Source organism: Cyprinus carpio, chromosome A6 (genome assembly GCF_018340385.1).
Source record: "Cyprinus carpio isolate SPL01 chromosome A6, ASM1834038v1, whole genome shotgun sequence".
Lineage (NCBI taxonomy): Eukaryota > Metazoa > Chordata > Actinopteri > Cypriniformes > Cyprinidae > Cyprinus > Cyprinus carpio.
Window position 1 is genome coordinate 16,169,779 of NC_056577.1, and position 22,620 is coordinate 16,192,398.

Sequence of the window (22,620 nt, forward strand, 5' to 3'; positions counted from 1 at the left end):
TCTCTTTCTAGAATGATCTGTGGAGGCGCAATATGGCTTATTGCAGTAATGAGCAAGAACACAGGACGTACCAAAAGAATCACAAGATTTTCTTAGTCTTTTGAAGAGAAAAAGAATCGGTGATATGTAAAGCTTTTCTCTTTTTTTCTTCCTCAGATATTCAGTGGAATGAAAACAAATATTAGAGAAACATTCATTGCTGCCCATATCTTTAGCGTGCAGAACTAATTAGTCTTCGCTTCTTGCCCAAGGTCTCTCAATTTCTGATGAATGCTGTTCTGTACCCTCAACAAAGGAAACATCAAAGCTGAAGGCTTGCACTCAGAACAGCTCCATATTTGTAATCTATTTCAAATCCAGCGTTCTTAAATCTTGTTTACAGAAAGATCAACTAACCAAACTTCTTGGGAAGACATAACTACCTCTCTGACATGAATAACTGAATGGTGCCATAACCTTAAACTGTTTTGCCATAATGGCTTTGCTAATAACATTCAGAAAGCACAGCACAAAGAATATAAACTTCAGCTCTCCTTACCTTAAAAGAGGTAGACAAAGCCTCTGGCAGGGAAATTTTCAGAGTTTCGAAACTCAGAGAACGCTTTCAAACTAGGAAGAGACGATACAGAGTGGGAAAGTGAATGATTATGAGTGAAAACTAAAAGAATCAAATAAACATATACCAAAAATGCTGTCCACATTTCGCACAACAACAAACTCCATGAAGTTAAGTGGAGATGAAGCTGATACATTTACATATAATGACGCTGAAAACAACTCACAGACTGACTAAAATGAGAAGCAAGTAAAAAGCAAACAAGATCATTATTCTTTTAGGTTATTTGTGAAGACACTGTTATATTTCTGTTATCATAAAATGAAAATATTATAAATAATTAATGCTGCAATTTAAATGATACTGTTTGATACACGGCACACAAGACAAGAAAAATTGCCTGGCCTTTTTTTAACAGCATTCCTTAAAAACATGAAAGCTATTGCAAAATGTTACATCTACTGAATTGTTCCATGAAGACACTGGAAAGACTGATGCCCTATTAGGCTATAAATGTATAATTTATTAGAATTCTCTTTCAGAATTTTAATTCATGTTGTCCAAGACCTTGCATGTCCGCACACGTTCTGCTACCTTGTTCCCTTACAAACACCACCAAACCTCCATAATTTCCAAAATACATAAACACATACTTATTCTCTTACACTCACTACTTTGCTTCCATAATTTCCTATATATATATATATATAGTTCTTCAAAAGACATTATTAATCAGTGTGCCCACACAAACACTGAACTTCTTATTTAAGGACAGGTGAGCGCAGAAGAGTGACCTTGAGTTGATGGCCGAAGCAAGTGAAAGAATGTCTTTCATTAATATGTTTAGGTCTCAGATCTGCCTGTGAAACGGGACGGATGAAACGCAGTGTGCTTTCTGCTCTGCTCTGCTTTAAAGACAAACCACCTCTGGTGAAATGATGAACTCTCTGATCCTTTGTATTCATTCTTCTGCCCCCAGATTTAAACGGGTACACCGTCTCTTTTCTGCCTGTTAACAGGCAGCAGTATAATAATGTGGTTTCCTGTGATGTTTCGACACCATTGCTCCAGGCTCAAGCTTAGTCGGCAGCGTACGGGATCAAGAAAAAATGTGAGCCAGTGAAAATGGATAAAAATGGCCAATTGTACCCCAAGGTAGGGAACGATAACTACTAACGTGAGGCACAAACAGCATAATAAATTATTCTCTGCTCTTGTTCCAGTAGACCAAATTCAAACTTTTCAGTGTATGCTTGGCAGGCCATTAAAAGAATTTCTTCATGCTCTTAAAACAGAGGCCTAAAGTTAATTTTGATATTTCGTCAGAAATGTAAAATACATGCTCAAGATTAATTAACTTTCCTGGGTTTAATGTTCTGTGCTCCATCATTTGACCCAGATATTTTTCAGCTGTAAGTGTTGGTTTTAGTTTTACAGGTAGGCATTTATTTTATAACATTCATTTGATTTCACTGTTTCATCACATATCTCTCTGAACCCACAGTTGTCACAGAAGATTTCAACCAAGTTAAGCTGCACAGGACTGTGAGAATGAAAGAGAATATATATATGGATCCAGGTCTAGAACAAAAATGATATACAATGATATACAATCATAGCCCAGCTGATGTCAAGTTTTTCTTAATGCTGACTACAAGTGTATTAAATGTATGCTAAAAGTGTGTGCTGTTCAACTGGCAAAACACACCACTTCATCTTTCTTTAACCTTGCATAGCTTTGTTCATGGTATTTGAAGCTGGCACACAACCTGCCCATGTTGGCATCTGTCTTGGTTCAATTCTACCAAATAACAGATGCATTTGCCAAAAAAAACCAAAAAAAAAAACACTGTTTTCTTGAATATAAGACAACACACTTATCGAAATCTGTGGCTTTTTTTGTAGCTGATTATGCACAATTATACTGTTAACTGCATGTTAATATTTGCATTTAGCATTGTTTCTTTCTATCGATGCCAGAATGGCTCAAAATATTCTTAAAAAATGAAAACAAACAAACTGGACTCTAGTCACTAACAATGTCATGAAAGAATATTTTAAATTTGTTAGATATGTGTTTTAAAAGACATTTAATACCTATTTATGAAATTATGATTCATGATATTTCATTTCTTTACACATAATAAACAACAGTGAAAAACAACAGAAGAAAACTAAAAATGCAATTCAGGAATCCAGTACTGTATGTATGCATATAAACAAGACAGGTTTTTTTGTGTGTGTCTGGTATTATCAAACAACTTACAACTGCAGACTAAAAGTATGGCTACAATTTCCAGCAAGAAATAATCACTGACAAAATAAAACGCATTATTCCATTTATGCCATTATTCACCACATCGCTAGGTGTGCAAGTTCACCTTTCCACCATCTTTCCTGTCTTTTTTTCAACAGCAGCATTAAGTTCACCTAAGAAGAATTCACCCTCTGTCTGTGGAATAATCCATTTCGCGAGCGGGGGATTTACAGTATGTCTCCACTTCAGCCCTCTTTATAAAGACCCAATGCACCTTCTTCCTGAATAATAACACGACTTGAACTATTGTTTTCCTCTTTGAAAGGATGTCAACGTTTCTTTTAGTCTTAGTATATGGCATGATCTGTGAACGCACAGACCGAACATCCCTCCTGGAGTTTAAGTTCAACCTGCAGAATTTTAAGCAAAATGGCGACATTGTAACGGATGGAGGACGAAAAAAAGGACTGTAATCAAGTACCATGACAAACTTGTCCTATGTTATAGTGTCATTCTCTGGGAAGGTAGGTTTATAACTTAAGAACATCTTCCCTTGCCGGATGTGTGTTTAACCGTGTTGAGATATGAGTGCGCGATGGGTATACAGTGGCTTGAGTACTTGTATGGGCTCGAGAGCTTAGACAAGGGCATCAGGTAGCTATGTCAACACCGTGCCAGTCACGAATCGCGCAAGCTAAGATTTCACCCCTCCGTTGTCATGTACGCTATTGCTCTGAATAGTATTGTATTTGGGGAAAAGTTGGACGCTCCTCTGCTATCTGAGCGCACTCGCGCGGTTTCTCGCTTCCCCCTGATAAACACTTAATACACACTTTTACAAGACAGATATAAAGTTGGTTCGACGTTTGACGTTTTTGACATTTGTTAGAGAATCAACCTCGGAAATCTTCAATAGTTCTTTAACGATTTAGCACAAGGACAAGAAACATAATGTGTTATAATTGTTTTCAAATGTAGAAGAGAACACAATGCGCTTTATTTGTTTTAACCAGGTATTGTAACTGATAGACCTTGTAATGTAAAAAGTGCAGGATAGGGACTGTCTGCAAAGTGCAAAACCAAGAGCAAAAAGCACAATTATTCTATCTAAATGCTTCACTTGTCAAATGTAAAAAAAAAATAAAGCTCGGGGTCCAGTTGCATAAACTTAGCCTCTATGTTAAGACAGTGTCTTAAAAACTATTTTGACCAACTAGCAGTTAACCAAAGGGTAGTCTTATATTTTGGATTCAATTTAGGCTAATTTAAGTTTTTATGTAAACCGAATGTAAAAAAAATTGACCAGTCCTAAAGAAAAAAAATCATATGACTAACTTTTAAGACTAGTCTAAACCGTTTATGCAACCGGCCCTGGTCTTATTACTGGTTCATAAAAAACATTTAGATGTTGGTTGTATTCACAGAACGTAGCACAACAAAAGCTATTGAAATGGAACAATTGAGAAAAAGCTTGCAAAGCATTACAAAGATTGTGCAGTTCACTTGTCTTGACCAAGTTTGACATTCAGAAGTTTAAATTAATTTAACATTTATGTAAAAATTCCACCGCCCCCTAGAGGAACACATTGCAGTTGTTTTGACTGAGTTTAAAATTCTGAAATGTGAATAAATTAATTTAAAATACACAGTCTGACATTTAAACCTCAAAGGGTGTGTCTTGTTGCTGGTTCATAGAACCACACTTCTATGTATCCTTTCTTTCAAAAAATTTGGATACACACTACTGAATCAAATTCAAACCTATTGACATATAATTTTTGTAAACATACATTTTATCTCATCTTCAAAGGTTGTCTTGTCACTGGTTCATAGAATAACAGTTAGATATCGATTGAATTTGCAGAACTATAGCACACCACGCTATTGAAATGTAAGGAGATACATCGATTAATAAAAAATACAAATACTCTTTTATTTAAGCTTTATAGGGTGTGTCTTGTAATTGTTTCCTATAATGACATTTAGATGTTGGTTTTATTCACAAAAGTGTAACAACAAAAGCTATTGAATTGTAAAAACTGAGAAAGAGCGCTGGAAGCTTCCCAAAGAGTGTGCAGTACACCGCCCCCTAGAGGAATACATTGCAGTTGGTTCGACTGAGTTTGATATTCAGAAATGTGAATAAACAAATTAAAAATATACGTCAATGTCAACATGTTAACGTTAAAGAACTATAACACGATGCATGATATTGAAATGGCAACAAATACATGTATTCATTTCTAATAAATACGCTCTTCTGTCCCAATTCTAAGGAGTGTGTCGTGTTATTGGTCCATGGAACAACATTTACTTGGTGGTTTTAGTCGTGAAACTGCAACACAGCAAAAGCTATTTAAATGTAAGGATTGAGCAAAAAGCTCACAAAGCCTTTCATAGATTGTGCAGTACACTGCCACCTAGAGGAACTTGTTGCATTTGTTAAAGGGGTCATATGATGCGATTTCAATTTTTCCTTTCACTTTGGAGTGTTACAATCTCTTGGTGCATAAAGCAGATCGGTAAAGTTGCAAAAACTAAAGTCTCAAATACAAAGAGATATTCTTTAATCAAGTTAAGATTCAACCACGCCCTCCTAAAACGGCTTGTTTTAACACGACCCCACGTCTACGTCACGATGTGGGAAGATTTGCATAACGGCATCCAAATGTTCATGCAAAGAAAGAAGGCCTAACCTTAATTCTCGCTGTTGCCGCTGGCGCCATGTTGTGGAGACGCTGTGTGTTTCATTGTGAAAGCAAAACTACTTTGTTTGGCCTTCCAAATGAGGACACAACTAGAATCAGTGGTTAAGTTGTATTTACAACATTGTTGTATTCACTAAAAGAGACATGCAAAATATGCAGAGCTGGGGAGCGAGGACTGAGATTGAGAACCGCTGTGGTAATGGGCGTAACATTTCCGTCACACGCTTGAGGCATTCAGCCAATCACAACGCACTGGATAGCTGGCCAATCAGCGTACACCTCGCTTTTCAGAAAGATAAGGTTTGTAAAAATCGACGCGTTTCAGAATGGCGGGGCATAGAGGAGCAACAATAATGTACATTATGTGGAAAATAATGTTTTTTGAACCTTAAACCGTATAAACATATTGCATTACAACAAATACAATGTCATATGACCCCTTTAAAACTGAGTTTGAAATTCAAACCTTTAATAAATTAACTTAAAATGCATACAGTTTTCCATCTCAACTTCAAATGGTGTGTCTTGTTACTGATTCCTAGAAGAACATTTTGATGGTGGTTTTAGCCACAGAACTATAATTGAACATATAATTAAACATAATTTTTAGATAGTATAGAAAATGAAACCAATACATAATTTAGTTTAAAATAAATACAATCTTCTACCTCCGCTGTAAAGGCTGTGTCTTGTTACAGATTTCTTAAAGAATATTTTTCAGTTATTTTCATTGGCAAAAGAAATGCAGACGTCACACTATTGACATTTAAGGATAGCTTGCGAAACCTTCCATAGAGTCTCCAGTATTACTGCCCCCTAGAGGAAGATACTGCAGTTGTTTTGACTGAGTTTGACATTAAAACCTTTAATAAATTAATTTAAAATCAATACAGTGTTCTATTTCAACTTCAAAGGGTGTGTCTTGTTTCTGATTCCTAAATGAACATCAGTTTAGGCTTTACTCTCATATGTAAATCAGGAAATATGCTATTGAATTTAATTAAAAAATTCCATTCATTTATTGTTATTATTATTATTATTATTATTATTATTATTATTATTATTATTATTATTGATAGTTATTTATGAGTATCTTATTTGTCCCGAGCAGTTAAACCGTCCATTATTCTTCAGAAAAACTCTCCAGGTAACATGGGAAACACATAAGTTCCTTCTGAAGCTTCTGATATAATTCACCTATAATTTTATGTAAACATCTTTGACACAAAATATCTTACTCAGGACAGTATTAAAAAATTGCATGCATTTTGTGTGATTCCTCTTACAAAACATTAAAGTGTTTTCAAAGAAACAAAATGGACCCTTTAAAAATTAGCTCGAAAATTGAATTTTTAACTAATTGAGGTATGGGTTAATCAGCTTAATAAACAATTTAATTGGCTATTCAGTTTCAATTGCATGTGTTCTCTTATAATTCTGTGACTAAAACCAACATTAAAATATTCTTCTAGAAACCAGTAACAAGACATAGCTTTTGAAGTTGTGATGGAAAACGGCATACATTTAAATTAATTTATTAACAGATTTGAATTTCATTCAATAGCATGTGTCCTGAATTACATATGAGAGTAAAACCTGAATTTAAATGTTCATTTAGGAATCAGAAACAAGCCACACCTTTTGAAGTTGAAATGGAAGACTGTAGGCTATTTATTTTAAATTTATTTATTAACAGATTTGAATTCAATTCAATAGCATGCATCCTGATTTACAAATGAGAGTAAAACCTGCATAGAAATGCTCTCTCAACTTTCGAAGTTGAGATGGAAACTGCTCTTGGTTACTCACGTAACCGCGGTTCCCTGAGATGAGGAAACGAGTCATTGCTATTGGAATAACCCTTTCCTCCAAATACTACTGAAGCCTTATTGAATCACTCTGGTGAAACTGGCCAGTGGCGTTCAAGCATGCGAAATATGAGGGGATCCCACTCTATATAAAGCAGCACTGCTACGTCATCCATTCGGAATCTTGACTGAAGCAACTTGGTATTCTAAGATCCTGAGCTAGGTGACATGGCAATAAGAGCAATGTCTCATTCCCTCATCTCAGGGAACCGAGGTTACGTGAGTAACCGAGAGCGTTCCCATTCGATACGGTCACTCTACATTGCTATGGGAACTTATAAAATCCCGCCGTGTCACAGCGATGGAGCCTGGCTCAACTAAGTATGACGAGTTTCACATACGGAACCATAATGAGAGCGGCAGTGATATTGATATTGAACGCTGGTAAAACAGAGAATATGAAATGGCGGTGGCGCCAGCGCCATCACATATATAGACCAATTGACTATGCCTGTGGCGGGGGGCTACCTGAATGTGGAAATAAGCATCCTTTAAATCCACGGAGATAAACCAATCTCCCTGTCTGATGTGTGAGGGGATTTGCTTTAGTGTAAGCATTTTGAACGAGCGCTTCGAAAGTGCACGATTCAGCGGTCTCAAATCCAAGATTGGGCGGAGTCCACCGTCTTTCTTTGGCACCAGAAATTAACGACTGTAGAAGCCGCTCTCGCGATCTGCAAGGGGCACTATCTCTACAGCATGTTTTGCGAGAAGATTGTGTATTTCAGAACTGAGGCATTATGCTCCCATACAGTGGACATTAACACACTGTTGAAATGGGGAGGTCTGTGGAAGAACTGAAGTGTGTAGCCGTTCTTTATTGATTTCATAACGCCACTCTGATACCCCTGGTGGCGCCCGCCATGCTTCTGTGAACTGTGACAGCGGGCGAGGCAGGCTGCACACTGTAATGGATAACTCGCCGTTGGGGGGCGGGGAGTTTAATACCACACGAGTGTGAGAGTGAGTGATGGGGATGAGGGGAGTGAGAGGAGGAAATGTTGGCTCATGTTTGCGCCGAACAGCAGCAGAGGAGGCGTGCGGTCTTTCCAGGAGGGTAGGAGCGCAGGAGAGTTCGCGCCGGCGTGTTTTGGCAGGAAGTAGCTAATGGCCATAGACTGTTTCTTAACGTCTCCACCGCCGCTCCAAAGAGACCTGATGGATTCAACAGTCGTGTCCAGAATGGGCATCTTCTCTGAGTTTTTTAGCTCAGTCAGGGTAAGCCACAGGTGACGATCCAGCACTACAAGGTTCCCCATGTTGCGGCCAATCGCGCAAGCTGTAACTTTCGTCGCTCTGAGGGCCAGATTCTTGTCGCGTCAGAGCTCTTCGAAGACTTCAGGGTCGAGGCCATCCTCATCCAGAGACCTGAGAAGTTTGGCCTGATACACCTGGAGTTTCACCATGATGTGCAGTGCTGAAGCTGCATGGCCTGTCACAGAGAAAGCCTTGCCAGTGAAGTTTGCTGTGACGCGGCAAGGTTTAGAGGGGAGAGACATGTTTTTTTTTCCACTTCAGTTTGCCGTGGCTGCAGGACAGAGGTGGGCAGCAACAGCTTCCTCCACGGGGGGAAGTTTAATGTACCCCACTCTTTCAGTGCCGTCCACAGATGACAGGAGGGAGAATCCCGTATTGTTCACTCGACTGGTGAGCAGCGCATTCCACTACTTCTATTTCGTCGTGCACCTCCAGGAAAAAGGGGCTGGGCCTCCGTGGGGTGTCTTTTTGGCTCTAGTCCGACTCGAGGTACCACTCATCCAGATGACTTCTGGCTGGCTCGGCAGGAGGTGCCCATTCCAAACCGAGCTCATCAGCCGCCTTGGTCAGGACGCTTAGGAGTTCGACATCCCTATGATGGAGGTCCCCTGCGTCACTGTCATGGGTTGCAGTGTAATCCAGTGGACTGTTGGACCACTCCTCCCTCGCAGAAGCTGCCACCAAAATGGCATCACCTTCATCCTCAGCACCCTAAACGCCACTGAAAGACATCATATCCCACGTGCTGGGGGAGGGACGGAGATCAGCGGCCATAAAGCACACTGGAAGGGGACCTGCAGCAGGGGGCTGAGGAGCGCGTGGGCACTGGGCCTCAAAAGAGGTTGCAGAGGAAGAGCACGGCAGAGCTATTTGGGTGAATTCATCGCCTTGGACGATAGCCACAAGAAGCCTGAGAGTCCAAAGGCTCATATCTCCACAGTGGGGGCAGTCCCACCAACCAACCCCCCCCCCTGCACTCACCCAACCAAAACACAAAAAACACAATTCCATCCCATAGTACAATTCAACCGCCCACGAGAAGTAAAGGCAATCGCGTAAGGTCATCCTTGTCCGAATCTCACCGGAACACAGCAGAGGAGAGAAGGCGTGTCTGCCCTTGAGATAGGCTTCTTGCTTCTTGCTTCTTGCTTCTTGTAGAAGTTTGGCTGAAGGAAAAGATTCTGAATGGATGATGTACAACCGCTGCTGTATATAGAGTGGGAGCCCCTCATATTTTGCGCACTTGAACGCCATTGGCCAGTTTCACTGGCGTGATTCAATAAGGCTTCAGTAGTATTTGGAGGAAGGGGTAATTCCCATAGCAATGTAGAGTGACCGAATTCAAAAGGGAACTGTATGCAGAGTGGGAGCCCCTCATATTTCACGCACTTGAACGCCATTGGCCAGTTTCACTAGCGTGATTCAATAAGGCTTCAGTAGTATTTGGAGGAAGGGGTAATTTCCATAGCAATGTAGAGTGACTGAATTCGAAAGGGAACTGTATGCATTTTAAATTAATTTATTAAAGGTTTGAATGTCGAATTCAGCCAAAACAACTGCAGTATCTTCCTCTAGGGGGCAGTAATACTGGAGACTCTATGGAAGGTTTTGCAAGCCATTCTTGAATGTCAATAGTGTGACCTCGGCATCTCTTTTGCCAATAAAAACTACTGCAAAATGTTCTTTAAGAAATATTTAACAAGACACAGCCTTTAAAGCTGAGGTAGAAGATTGTATTTATTTTAAACTAAATTATGTATTGGTTTCATTTTCTATGGTATGTGTTCAATTATAGTTCTGTGGCTAAAACCACCATCAAAATGTTTGTCTAATCTATAAAAAGACACACCCATTGAAGTTGTGTAGTAAAACTGCGTGTTATAAATTAATTTATTAATTTACAACTGCAAAACAACCAGTGGCGGATCTAACGGGGTGGCAAGGGGTGGCAACTGCCACCCTTAGAAAAAGGTGTGCCACCCAACCTGCCACCCCAGAATTATCTCAGAATAAAATACAAATGTAAGCAGTGTTTCATGTGCTACTTTTCAGCCATGGCAATGACAGAATAAAAATGGCAAAATAATGGTAAAAACACGTCTTTTAATAAACTGTGCATGATGGTTGCACGTGCACGCACCGTAGTCAGCTTCATTAACCGGTTCTTTTTGATTCAAAACCACAAAGTGTGCTCCAGTTCACTAACAAATTTTTACATTTGTTCGTGAATCAGATAATTACTGCTTTTCAGGTAACTCAGAAGTCCTCTGAGAAATCTAATCCCGTCCAGATATGTCTGAGATTCATCGCTTAATTGTTTGGTGATCCGATTCTAATAATAACATGAAATCAATAAGAAGATGCCGATTACAGAAACTAATAGCAGTAAACTGAAGCCAGTGGTGTAAAGAGTACTGAAAATTTGTACTTAATTACAAGTACTGTTACATTGCTTAAATAATACTTAATTACAAGTAAAAGTACTGGTGCCAAAACAGTACTTAAGTAAAAGTACAAAGTACTCTTCTCAAAAACTACTCGGAGTACTAATTAGTAGTTACTTTTTAGCCAGCGATATTTAATGAATTTCCAAAAAATATTAATATCATAGATCTATGTGGATAATAGCTACTTTGAGCAAAATCCACTTTTATCTTATTGACAAAGTACTTGAATTAGTGGTCATGATACAAGAATTTCAATACCTTGAAAAATATCAATAAAGTACCCGTGAACCGGAAGTTGCAACTGACTTCAGTGTTGTGATGTATTTCCAAGTGAAATGGAATATTGAATAAAGTGCGGGGCTTTATTGTGGTGCAGCTCCACTCCACCTCTTGCTCATAGTGGATTCACGGTTGGATAGGAGAGGCTAAGAATATCTGCTTGTTACGTGTGACATCACGCTTCACTGCTTCTGGGTCTTAACGCTCTGCCAGACACCCCAAGAAAGCACCAAACTGTGCTAATATACACCCACGATGTCATGTAATACTGAAAAATTATAACCCTAACCTTTATCTCCATACTGATATCCCAGATGACCAGACAGTGATTCAGCTAAAAAATTAGTGTCTGAGATACTGTGAACACGGAGAGTGTGCACAGCAAATTTTTAAATGCTTAGCTTAAGTATGTAATATTAATTAAATAGTGCTCATAAATGGCTGTTGAGATAGTATTCTCAAGTGAAATGAGTAGAGGCATGGACCCAGAAACAGCAGTCGTTATGTCATACTTAACAAGAGGATTCTCCCGAAGCCATTAAAAGTTAAGTCATCAGAACGAGAACGCCATTCCAGAGTAGAAGCCAATTTTCAGTTTTTGATTAAAGATTACGACGGCATACAATTTTTTTTTTCCCCAATGTGTTGACTTGCAACCACAAGACTAGTAGGCTAATGTGCACTAAAAAATGTAAGTAGGATAATTTTTGATATTATGACGACTTTTTCAATACCATTGGCAAAACTATACTGAATTCTGCCATATAGATGTTTTAATATCTCAATTTATTTTTTGTCCATCCATTTTTTGTCCAGGCAATTATTATTTCAAGCTTTAAATGGTTTAATCCAAGTCTTCCAAAAAGACAAGTTTGCTTTATATGATAAACAAAATTTAATATAGGCTTTTGTTTACATACATATAAACATTCATCAGTTACCATTACAATAATCTCAATCTTAAACATTTGTTCATCCTGTGTATTTTTGTCTTTAAAATATGGTAACTTTGTTGCAAAAGCTTACAGCACAAGGAAGCATGCAAATTTGATTTCAAACTGAACTTAATTTACAAAAAAAGACAAGTGCACAGTCAGTAATAAAATTAAACGATAAAACAAATGACCTCAATTCAGTTGAGGTATTCAAAAAATGACACTGAATTTTATAAGCAGTGATTTAAGAACCATACAGTATGTTAAGCCTATTTTTTTTAGATAAATGGAACATCAGATGGATTTGACCTGTAATGTCTGTACAATGTAGTGTTGCAGTTAAGATATTTATATGTACAAATCAGACAAATATCCTATTCCAAAACATGTACTTACATTGTAAAGAAATTAAAGTCCCATTTTTGATAGTTGAAAGACTTTCTGATGCATTTCACTTACAGCCACTAATATTTCTGGTAGCATTTTCATCGGTCAGGTGTGGATCTATTCTGAATGGTTGATAACTTTTGACAGTTTAATCCAGGAGCAAAGAGAAATAATTTCTACTTTAAAAGCATGGAGAGATCGCGATTGCACACAAGCAATATCGGAGTGAGAGGACAGCCAGGCAGTTCATTTGTATAAGTTGAGAGCTCGCATACCGTTTTCTGCGATTACATGACTGTGTTTTCATGTTACAACAAAGTTCTAGCCACATTTGTGCGGGAATGATTAAAATTCTGCGGAATACCTGCAAAACAACAATTAGATACTGTGGAAAATGAGTAATCGAACCGTGTCAGATATTTCAGTATCTGTATCAAAATATAGATATTTATGATAACACCATTCTCCAAACTTTGAGTCCAGTTACGCAAGTTACGCTGAGCTCCCTCACTGTTCAGATATCAGGGCTGTTATTGGTCCCTTTATGTTCGGATATGTTTATTGGCTACTAAAGTGCTCTCAAAGGTTTGAATATTGAGTACTCAGTAACGAACTATCATTTAAAAGTAACGAAGTAGATTATTTTGCTTAATTTGTACTTAAGTACAAGTAAAAGTACAGCGATAAAAATATACTCAAGAAAGTACCCAAAAAAATACTTAATTACAGTAACTTGAGTAGTTGTAATTCATTACCTTCACTGACTGTAGCACATGTACACTTTCAAGCGTGTGACTGTAAAAAATTATTTGTAACCATTTTTTATGTGTACTGCATTTTTGCAGAACTGAGAAATGGCTGCCTAAAGATATAGCTAGTCTTGTGTCAGGAGACAAAGAAACTGCTTTAGTACAGTAATTTGGCCAAATGTGCAAAGGACGCTAAATTTACTTTTTTTTAATTAGATTTTTTACTGTAATGTATTGTGGTGGATGCCAAGTTCATACAATTCTTTGGTATTTGAACTTTTCTAGTGCTTTTCGTCTACTGCAAGATTACTTTACAACAGTAAAATGAAAATGATTTTTTTCCAAATGTTAATTGCTGAATTATACATCTGTATCTGTAATTTAATGTATGTTTACTGTAATAGACATTGAGCTGCGAAAATAATTCCTGAATCCTATAGTCAGAGTTTTTTGTTACAGTGTTACTGATCTCAGTGTTCACTGGGCAGGAAAGTCATCTGTGTATTTGAATTGTGTGTAAACATTTAAAGTTTTTTTCAACTGCTTCCACACAAAATCTTTACTTGTCACACAATTTCTGAAAGCTGACACTCAAACAGCAGAAGCATACACCAAATCTGCAAAACCATACACTAGTTCTGGACCGTTCACTTTTTGCAAAACACAACACACAATTCTCTATGTAACACACACAAATCTAACAGGAATTAATATTATGGCAAAGGTGTTTTTAAATGTTTGCTTTTTAAATGTGTTTGTGATATTTTGAATGCAGTGCTTCATTTTGCAAGAGATGTGAGGCATTTTGCATTTTGTGTGTGCAATTCTTGGATTTTTGTGTAAAGTTTTGAAAAAAAAAAGAGGCAAAGTTTTGAAAACGTGTGTAAGCAGTTGAAGAAAAAAAAAACTAAGAAAAACTGTAATAACTAAATTGAAAAGTTTGAAAGACAAATTTATGCTGGCATGTCTTAGACTTGTTTAAAAAACTTAAATGTTTGGTCAGTTAGATGTTCTAAGTGTTTGCTAAAGTGTTGCTAGTTGGTTGCTAGTATATTCTGGGTGGTTGCTAGGCTCTTGCTATGCAGTTGCTGAGGTGTTGCTAGAGTATATGGTTGATAGTGTTTGTTCTGGGTGATTACAGACATTCCCACCTCTGTTAATAACAGAAAATCAAATAGTTTCCGTGCTTTAATATTATTGTATTTTTTTCTAATGTTAGGAAATTCAAAAGTGTTTGTTGCTCTTAAACTTGCACTAAACGTGATTCTACCATCTGAGTAGCCATATGTAATTTTAATAGAACCGCATGTCTCCTTTAGTGATACAAGCTCAGAATCATTTCAAGTTTTTATATTGTGTATTGACTATTGTGTATATTGGTACCATAAATCCCCAAAAACTATGCATGGGGGCTTGCTTTGGTGTTGGCATCCCTCATAGATCCCATGCCACCCCTTTGCCACCATAAAAATTATTTTCTCGAAAACAACACTTTGCCAGCTTTATCTTAATTGTTGAATTTAATAGCATGTTTTCTGTTATAGTTCTGTGACTAAAACAAATATAAAAATGTTCTTATAAAAACAACAACACACACACCATAACTACTGCATAACTACTGGATTATGGAATGATAATGATTTTTAATATTGTTTTTCTTTTATTAATATATTTATTAATATTAATAATATAATAATAAACACTATCACATATCTTGTGTACAATATTTCTTATTTAAATTCAAGTGAGCGTTATAAGTGTTTGTCTTTATATCTTTCAAAGACCTTGATGCAAAAATTGCTTTTGTTTTGTTAATTGTAAAAAACATTCTGGTGGGAAAACATTAATCGTTTTATCCTTTATGTGTACTTTGTAGACGGTCCCTATTGGCCTAAGCACTAGCTCGCTGCTGCTGCTAGAGACTTTATGCGTTGCAACCATAGAATGTAAAAACAGGTTGCAACATATCGAGGAGGAGTAAAACAAATAAACTGCGTTGTGTGTTCAGTTCTACATTTTAGGCCTAATGCTTTTCAGATAAGACATTTTTTATACAATTATACTCATTCACTAAAAAAATTATTGATTTATTAATTATTAATAAAGCCTCGCACTTTATTCAATATTCCATTTCACTTGGAAATGTCTAATATCCAACGTCAAACGTTGAACCAACTTTATATTGGTTTTTACAAGATAGGTGTCAGAATCGATCCAAGTCAGTCATTGGATGAGACGATTCAATGATTTTTTCCGTGTCAGCGGGGAGTTTGTGTTGTGGCCTCTAGTTGCGGATTTGACACTTGAAGACCGCAGACGCGTTTAGACGCTCGTCTTGAAGGCGCTCGACGCGACCTTGATCGGAAGGAATCTGTGCGCAGCGCATTTGCGCACCGCGGCAAAGAAACCTCCCGCCAGCCTATTGCTTTTTTTTATAACTGTAAATGCACATTTTATATTTTTATAAATTTAAATAACATATTTGTGTGTGACTTCATAGATGCCCCCCTTCACACATCATTTTGATAAATCCAGCTTTAGCTCCACTGGTCAATTTATCAGATGCACAAACTTTGTTTTGCTGCATGACAACTTTGAGTGCCAGAGTAAACTCTTTTTTTTTCTTCTGCCAACCATGTCAAGATTCAGTTTTTTCATTTGCTCACTAGTCAAATGTTTGACTTGCAAGTATGTGACTTGTCTGCTGTGACTCACAGAGTGACTACTATACACTTAAAATGTCACCCTTGATTATTTATTTAATAAAAACTATAAATACACTGAATAAATTGAGTAATATCATGACACTGTCCTATTTGAATTCTGTATCATCATGGCCGTGATCCGGCCTATGCATGATATTTTAGGTAATCACAGCACAATTGTAAATATGATGTTTATATTATCATTACAAAATGTATAAAATCAATTAGAATTTTTCCATTTTTAATTATCTAAGCATGATTTCACAATGAAGCTATTCTTACACACAGTTCTGCGAAACAATGACATACATATATTGATTGCTTTGTTACTTTCGACACTGGGTAAATCGGGCCAAGGAAACACAAGGATATCTAACTTTTTTATTGGAGTTTAAAAATAAAGCTGAGAGCAGATGTTTTAGTTTTTATAATTGAGGGTAATTCCTTAACATAATTGAGGAGGGTCAAGACCAGGAATAGGGCTCAGGCACATGCAACCTGCAAGCCGCATGTCCACAAATACATTATCAAGTCCTGAAGACAGTTTACATGGCAAGACCAAGTAAATGAAAATACTTTGAGCCGATTTTCAAACAAACTGATTATGTGCCACTCAGCAAGGACAAATATTTGCACTGAGACACTTCTAGAATGTGCAGAATGCTAAAAATTTGTCCGGTCTTCCTTGTTTTTGCTGGGTTCCTAGTTCGCAGTGTTCTAAATGAAGACACAGGGGACTGTTTTAATGGAAGTACACTGGCCTGAATTAGCAAGCCAGCACTACTGCAGCTGGGCCGGAGAGATATTTCAGTGAGCTGTTGATCTAGCCAGAACATTGAGACCTGCATAAATCTATTAGAGGAAGAGGCCATGAGAGAGAGAGGCCTATTTATCCGCCGCTCTGCTCTGAGTATTAGCTGCTCATTCCATATCATTTAACCTCTAGCATGATCTCTCATTACAGCCACCAGACTCATCACTGTATTAGAATGTAATGAGCTCTATTACTTTAAATGAGATGATTAAGCAGCTGTGTTTGGTGAATCCTAGCAATAACACAAAATGTCACATACAAATTCTCTGTCTATGTATATGTTGATGTTACAGGTGGGTTTACAGAGAACTACAGGGTACCAATGTTTTGGAAAACACTGGTAGGAACCAAATATATATCTAAAAGATTAACAATTTAGTGTCTTTTGTTTTCTGTATCGTAGCAAATTGTAATAATGTTATTAATCATTGCAAACTGTTAATAAGCATGTGGAAATTTAATTAAGAAAGAGATTAAATGCTGACAGAATTAGGATGGAAATGGCGAATGTAAGATTTGTGTCTTCGCTAATGTTGCTGGAAAGCTGGAGTGACATTGCTCTGGCTGCCTTTACACAGCACCAGGGGTGCGTGTAATGTTCCAGATATTTGGTGGCATGTCTCAACACCTTGAGCTGAGGCACAGATGTGTGAACTGCTCTGATACTATAGCTGGGTGTGATCACCAGTCAAATTAAATCAGAGCTGTCAGTTACGCTTGTCACAGGCATAGCTACTTCCCGTCAGCCTGGAAACCTGGCAACCTTCATCTTCCTCTAGCAGCCCTCCAGAAAAAGGACAAAAAAGGGAATCTGGGTATAATGTTGTGTTAGCAAAACTGCCAAAATAATTTTGTGTAATTGGACAATGATCCAACAGAGTCGAGACGATAGTGCGAAAAATGTTAACCTGTCTGCGTTCAAACAATCAAACGATATCTTTGTCTCTGAAGTTTGTCTTGGGATGTGTGCCAAAATTATTTGACAGATGTGATTGTCGCCGGTTAGGCTCGTTCCAAGTCGAGAGCTTGCCTCTCTCTTAGCGCAATTCTAACAACTTTGAAACAGATATGGCATGGGTGTCCCGGCAGTCAGTTATTCCACACCATGGATAAGCAAATGAGAACACTTCTTCCTTTTAAAGACTTTATGAGGGAAGTTACACACGTAAAATCTTTCAGCTCACCAGAAGCTACAAACAGACTGCAGCAGCCTCAGGCTCCAGATCATCTCACGCTGATGACTTCACCACTAGGGGCCAGGATTTGATCACTAATGCTCTGCGGGGTGCTAAACTTGGTTACAGTTAAGAGATATGAATGCTTCTCTGTGAAGATTCACTAACGTCTATGCCATTTATAGTCTATTTTTAAATAATTGTAGTTGTGTCAGTATGAAATGTTGGTAACAATATGACAGTGTTACTTAGTCTTAAGTGAACAGCTGAAAACTTTGTGTAAATATATGAAAAATTATATTGAGTATTGCTTGATTTTTGTAGTGCATGATATAGTAAGTATTGAGTGAAATTACATACTCATGTAATACCAGTTTTATTCGAAGTCTCTTATCCAGTTTAAAAATATGAGAACCGCAGAGGAACAGAATCCATCGGAACAGACACGTTTGTAAGTGGCTACAAGAGATTCCAAAATCAATAGGACCAAGGCCGTAAGAATGTTCTATCGACGCTGAAGGGTGTCTCTTACTGAGCACCAATTAACCAAAATTAAATCCACTGTTTCTATTGATTGAAAGGGTAAAGGCAAAAGTTTGCCTGAGAATTAACTGTCAAGCACCCAAAACCTTTTTCTTGTGAAATCCTTCAAGGTTGTGGTTCACCAATCTCATTAAATTTTCCAATTATTCCTGAAGTTGGATGTGATATTTTAGAGCTTTGAACAGAGGTTGCAGGGTGATGTGTGATTATAGAGCATTTCTGTCAGGAAGAAATCACTGAATTATATGTGGTATTAAGAGACTAGATGAGAGTGTGTGAATGGTTTACTTGTGCAGTCATTACATACACTCATATTCTGCTTATTGATGTGTTCACAAGCAGGCTTTGAAACTCTGTACAACCGGAGTTTGAAAATAGAAAAATGAAAGCATTAATTATTATTTATTTTTAACCCAAGAAATGTTACTTTTGTCCACAAACACATAAACACAAACTCTTTCTTTTATTTATTCTAAATATCACCCTAAATATATTACTATTGATATTTATTTTCAATTTCCTTTTTTCTTTTTCTTTCTTTTTCTGTTTATTTCTTTTTTATTATTTATATATTCTTTTGTTTTTACATATTTATTTTATGTAATTTGGTTATAGAAAGTCTGGCAAAATGTTGAGTTGCCAGAGCCATCTGTTGGTCATCAGTGGTAGTGACCAGTAGGAAGTACTGATTCTGTCAGCTCATGGATTAAATGTAAATATAATAATAATAATAATAATAATAATAATAATAATAATAATAATAATAATAATAATAATAATAATAATAGGGACTTAATTATATTGGAAGTACAGTCCTTGTTTTACATTTTTGTGTGGAACCACAGTTAAATTTTGAATTGTGCAGACTGCAGAGTCCATCCTGGCAGAAAGTCACATTTAGCTGTTTTGCTGAGACTCCATAAAAATTAAGTAATAAAACCTGGTATTTATTCCAACTTGATGCTGAAAAATTTCAGTTTCCAATAGACCTGCTCACATATGTTTCTGAAATGCTTATGTTTACACCATGCTATGTTTGTTTATAGGTCAAATGTTAAAAAAAAAAAAAAAATTAAGAGATCATCTGATCTGTTGTTTATCAAACAACAGATTTTTTTCACTTTTGGTTTGGTCAGCTGCGTTTTTACTTTATGGAGTGCCGCTGTTGCTTACAACCAGACGGTGCAGCGAGGAAAGTGGCTTCGGCGCCCTGTTATTGATAAGAGCATCTTAATTGGAATAAAGAGAGAGGGCCTCTCCTTCTGTCTTTTGTATACATTTACTGTTATACTCATTAGCTTCCCACCGTCTCCCAGCTAGCATCTTCTTTACAGCCCGCTGGGAGTCTCTTGGGAGGTTATTTACATCTCTCCATGGGGCCTTTCTCAGGCTACCGAGCACACCCCCTACCTCTCCTGCACGCATGCAGCTTCCTCTTTGATATATTTGGGAGTTGCTCTGATTGAGTGGGGCTCTGGTGTTAATGACCAGTCTGGATGCAGCTCCGCCTCCTCATTCAGCTTTAATAGATGCCATTGACAAGCAGCAGGGACTGATAAAAATGTGATGATTTTTTAATATCCTAAGGGAGCCTGTTCAGGGGGAGATGGATCAGAAAGTGCAAGCTTTGCTTTGTGTGGTTAAGAGCGGGTCGTTTTTTTTATTTTTTATTATTAGCACAGTGTTATTTTAGATTAAGTTTTGGTTAAACAAAAAGTCAGTGTGAATGTTTACATCCATCAGTTTGGTCCTGATTTAGATAGGAATCCTCTGCCACTATTTGCTCTTTTCCACTTTCCTCGCTTTTTTTTTATGTTGCTCATGTCTTAGCTTGCGCGGCACATTACGTTTTAAGAAAAGGTAATAAAAGTTGTTTCATCCCGAAACCTGCGGCACTTGACATTTTTCCAAATTTAAGCGTATTGATGTCTGCTCGCTTAGACCTGATCCCGTCCTCAGCGTGTAGACAAGCGTTGACATTGACGCGCTTTCATCTGATTGGTCACGTGTCTTCAGCAAAGCGGCAGTTACAAAGTTAGCTTTTTTCTTTCGCACTACTCAAGCAAGACAAGTGCATGCGAGTCTGCCCTCGATCACAGCGGTAGATACGGGCCCGTGCAGCCCCACCGTATTTAAATCAGATATCCAGTAATCATCAGATTTCACATAAAGAAAAATCGACGACGTAGCTAAAAAAGCACCTACAACTCATGACCTGAAAAGAAGTATATTTCATGGCATTTCGCTTTCATATTTTACACAGAATAGTGTGCAACTATCAATGTTTATTTTTCATCAAGAGATGTGCCACCGTGTAAAACTACCGCTATGATGCAACTGCCAGAAAACTTTCGCCCCCTTCTTTAAGTGACAAACTCTTTGCATCATTCTTTAATGTGAGAGAGAGGCTACTGGTTTAAGGGCCTGTCGACCTGCACTACTTCACACCCACTGCCTGCCTCACAATAAGCGCACCCTCATTAAAACTGAAACCCCAGATCTGCTCAGCTTTTTCCCCTGCTCTCTTGCTCCCTTTTTAAAAAAGCGAAGTTTTAAACTGACAAAGCCACGGGAAATCCCCATCAGACATCCCTCCCTTAATCTGTCTAATTTTGAAAGGTATTGTTTAAGGCTTCAAAGTTTATATGGTTTAATCCTCCTCTAACACTACAGAGCAGCAAATGAGGCCATGTCAGCAGCTCTGGCATCACTAATCTACTTCACACAACAGAAAATCCTCCTTCTAGATAATGTTGCATAGGTTTCCTGTGAACTTGCCTTTTGATGTTCCTTACCTGCTATTGAACATGACTTCTGTCTTAACCCAACTGTCACTCACTCCCTGTCCCCTTTTATCATGCCCATTGACCCCCCTTTCCCCTCTCCCCGATCCTAAATCTACCATCAGGAGGAGCAGGCGTTTCACTCGCTCTATTTTAGAGAAGAGTACTGAGAAGAGCTGTGCAATCAAGTCTTTGATTATGTGTTGATGCTCATTTAATTTGGGTAAAGGAAGGATGTGCTCTTTTGTTTTGGAATCCAGAGCCAAATTTGTGTGGACTGATTTTTTTATTCTGGAATAGTTAACAAAGCCGCAACGTTGCATCACCTTGGCTATGAATGGCAACCCCTGGAAAATGCAACTTTTGCAGTGCAGTGGTATCCAAGACATTAGAGTTGGCAGCCTTGGCTTCTGGTAAAGCAGCGGTTTGTTAGACACAGAGAGAGAGATCTCTAAGGTAGCTGCCCCGTGCTCTTTGGAGATTGTGTATTGAAGCAGATTTATTGCTGAGCTCTCAATTTCCACAAAGCATTCAAAAGAAATTGGATCTATGCCACTCTACGTGCATCTTAGTTTGGTACAAATCATGAGCAACAAATGACAGCTATCCAATGTGTATTTGCTTTCCTATAGCTCAGAGAGTACAGTGTGCTGCTGGAGGTGCAAAGGTTTTTATTCCCAAGGAAGAAATGTATAATGTGAATGCAGTCTAAGTCACTTTGGATAAAAGCTTCTGCCAAATCAATAAATATAAACACTGTATGTTGATGTGGAAAGGTTACTACAGAGGTCAGTCCTCGTTTCTTATTAAATAGTGACATTTTTTTGGAAAAATTAAGAACAAAAACACAACTAACAGAGTGGATCAAAATGCAAAAACCTTGTGGTACATTTATTTTAAGTATTGACACTACTTCTTTGTATTGTGTCTGTTTTAATATGTTAAATTAATGGTGAAGCAAGTTAGTCATTCTGCATTATATTAATTATTATTAGTCAGACTTGTTAACTGAGACCTCTTAACGCATTTCACAAATTCTAATTCATTCAAGTCATTAAATTCATTATAAATAATGAAAAAATATAATATGAAATTCCCAAATATATGAGTATTCCCCTGGCAAAATCATTCCCCAGAACATCTCTTGTCCCGTCGGC

General features: G+C 37.6%; 1 protein-coding gene across 1 annotated transcript in view; it reads left to right on the plus strand.

The window, feature by feature from the left end:
• Positions 1–475: 475 nt before the first annotated feature.
• The window catches only part of znf644b (zinc finger protein 644b), a 33,721-nt gene continuing 11,576 nt past the window's right edge, over positions 476–22,620 (plus strand). Inside the window, exons 1-2 of the mRNA XM_042759188.1 lie at positions 476–548; positions 3,239–3,337. Of these exons, the coding sequence (XP_042615122.1) occupies positions 476–548; positions 3,239–3,337 (172 nt within the window). The remainder of the gene's footprint in view (positions 549–3,238; positions 3,338–22,620) is intronic.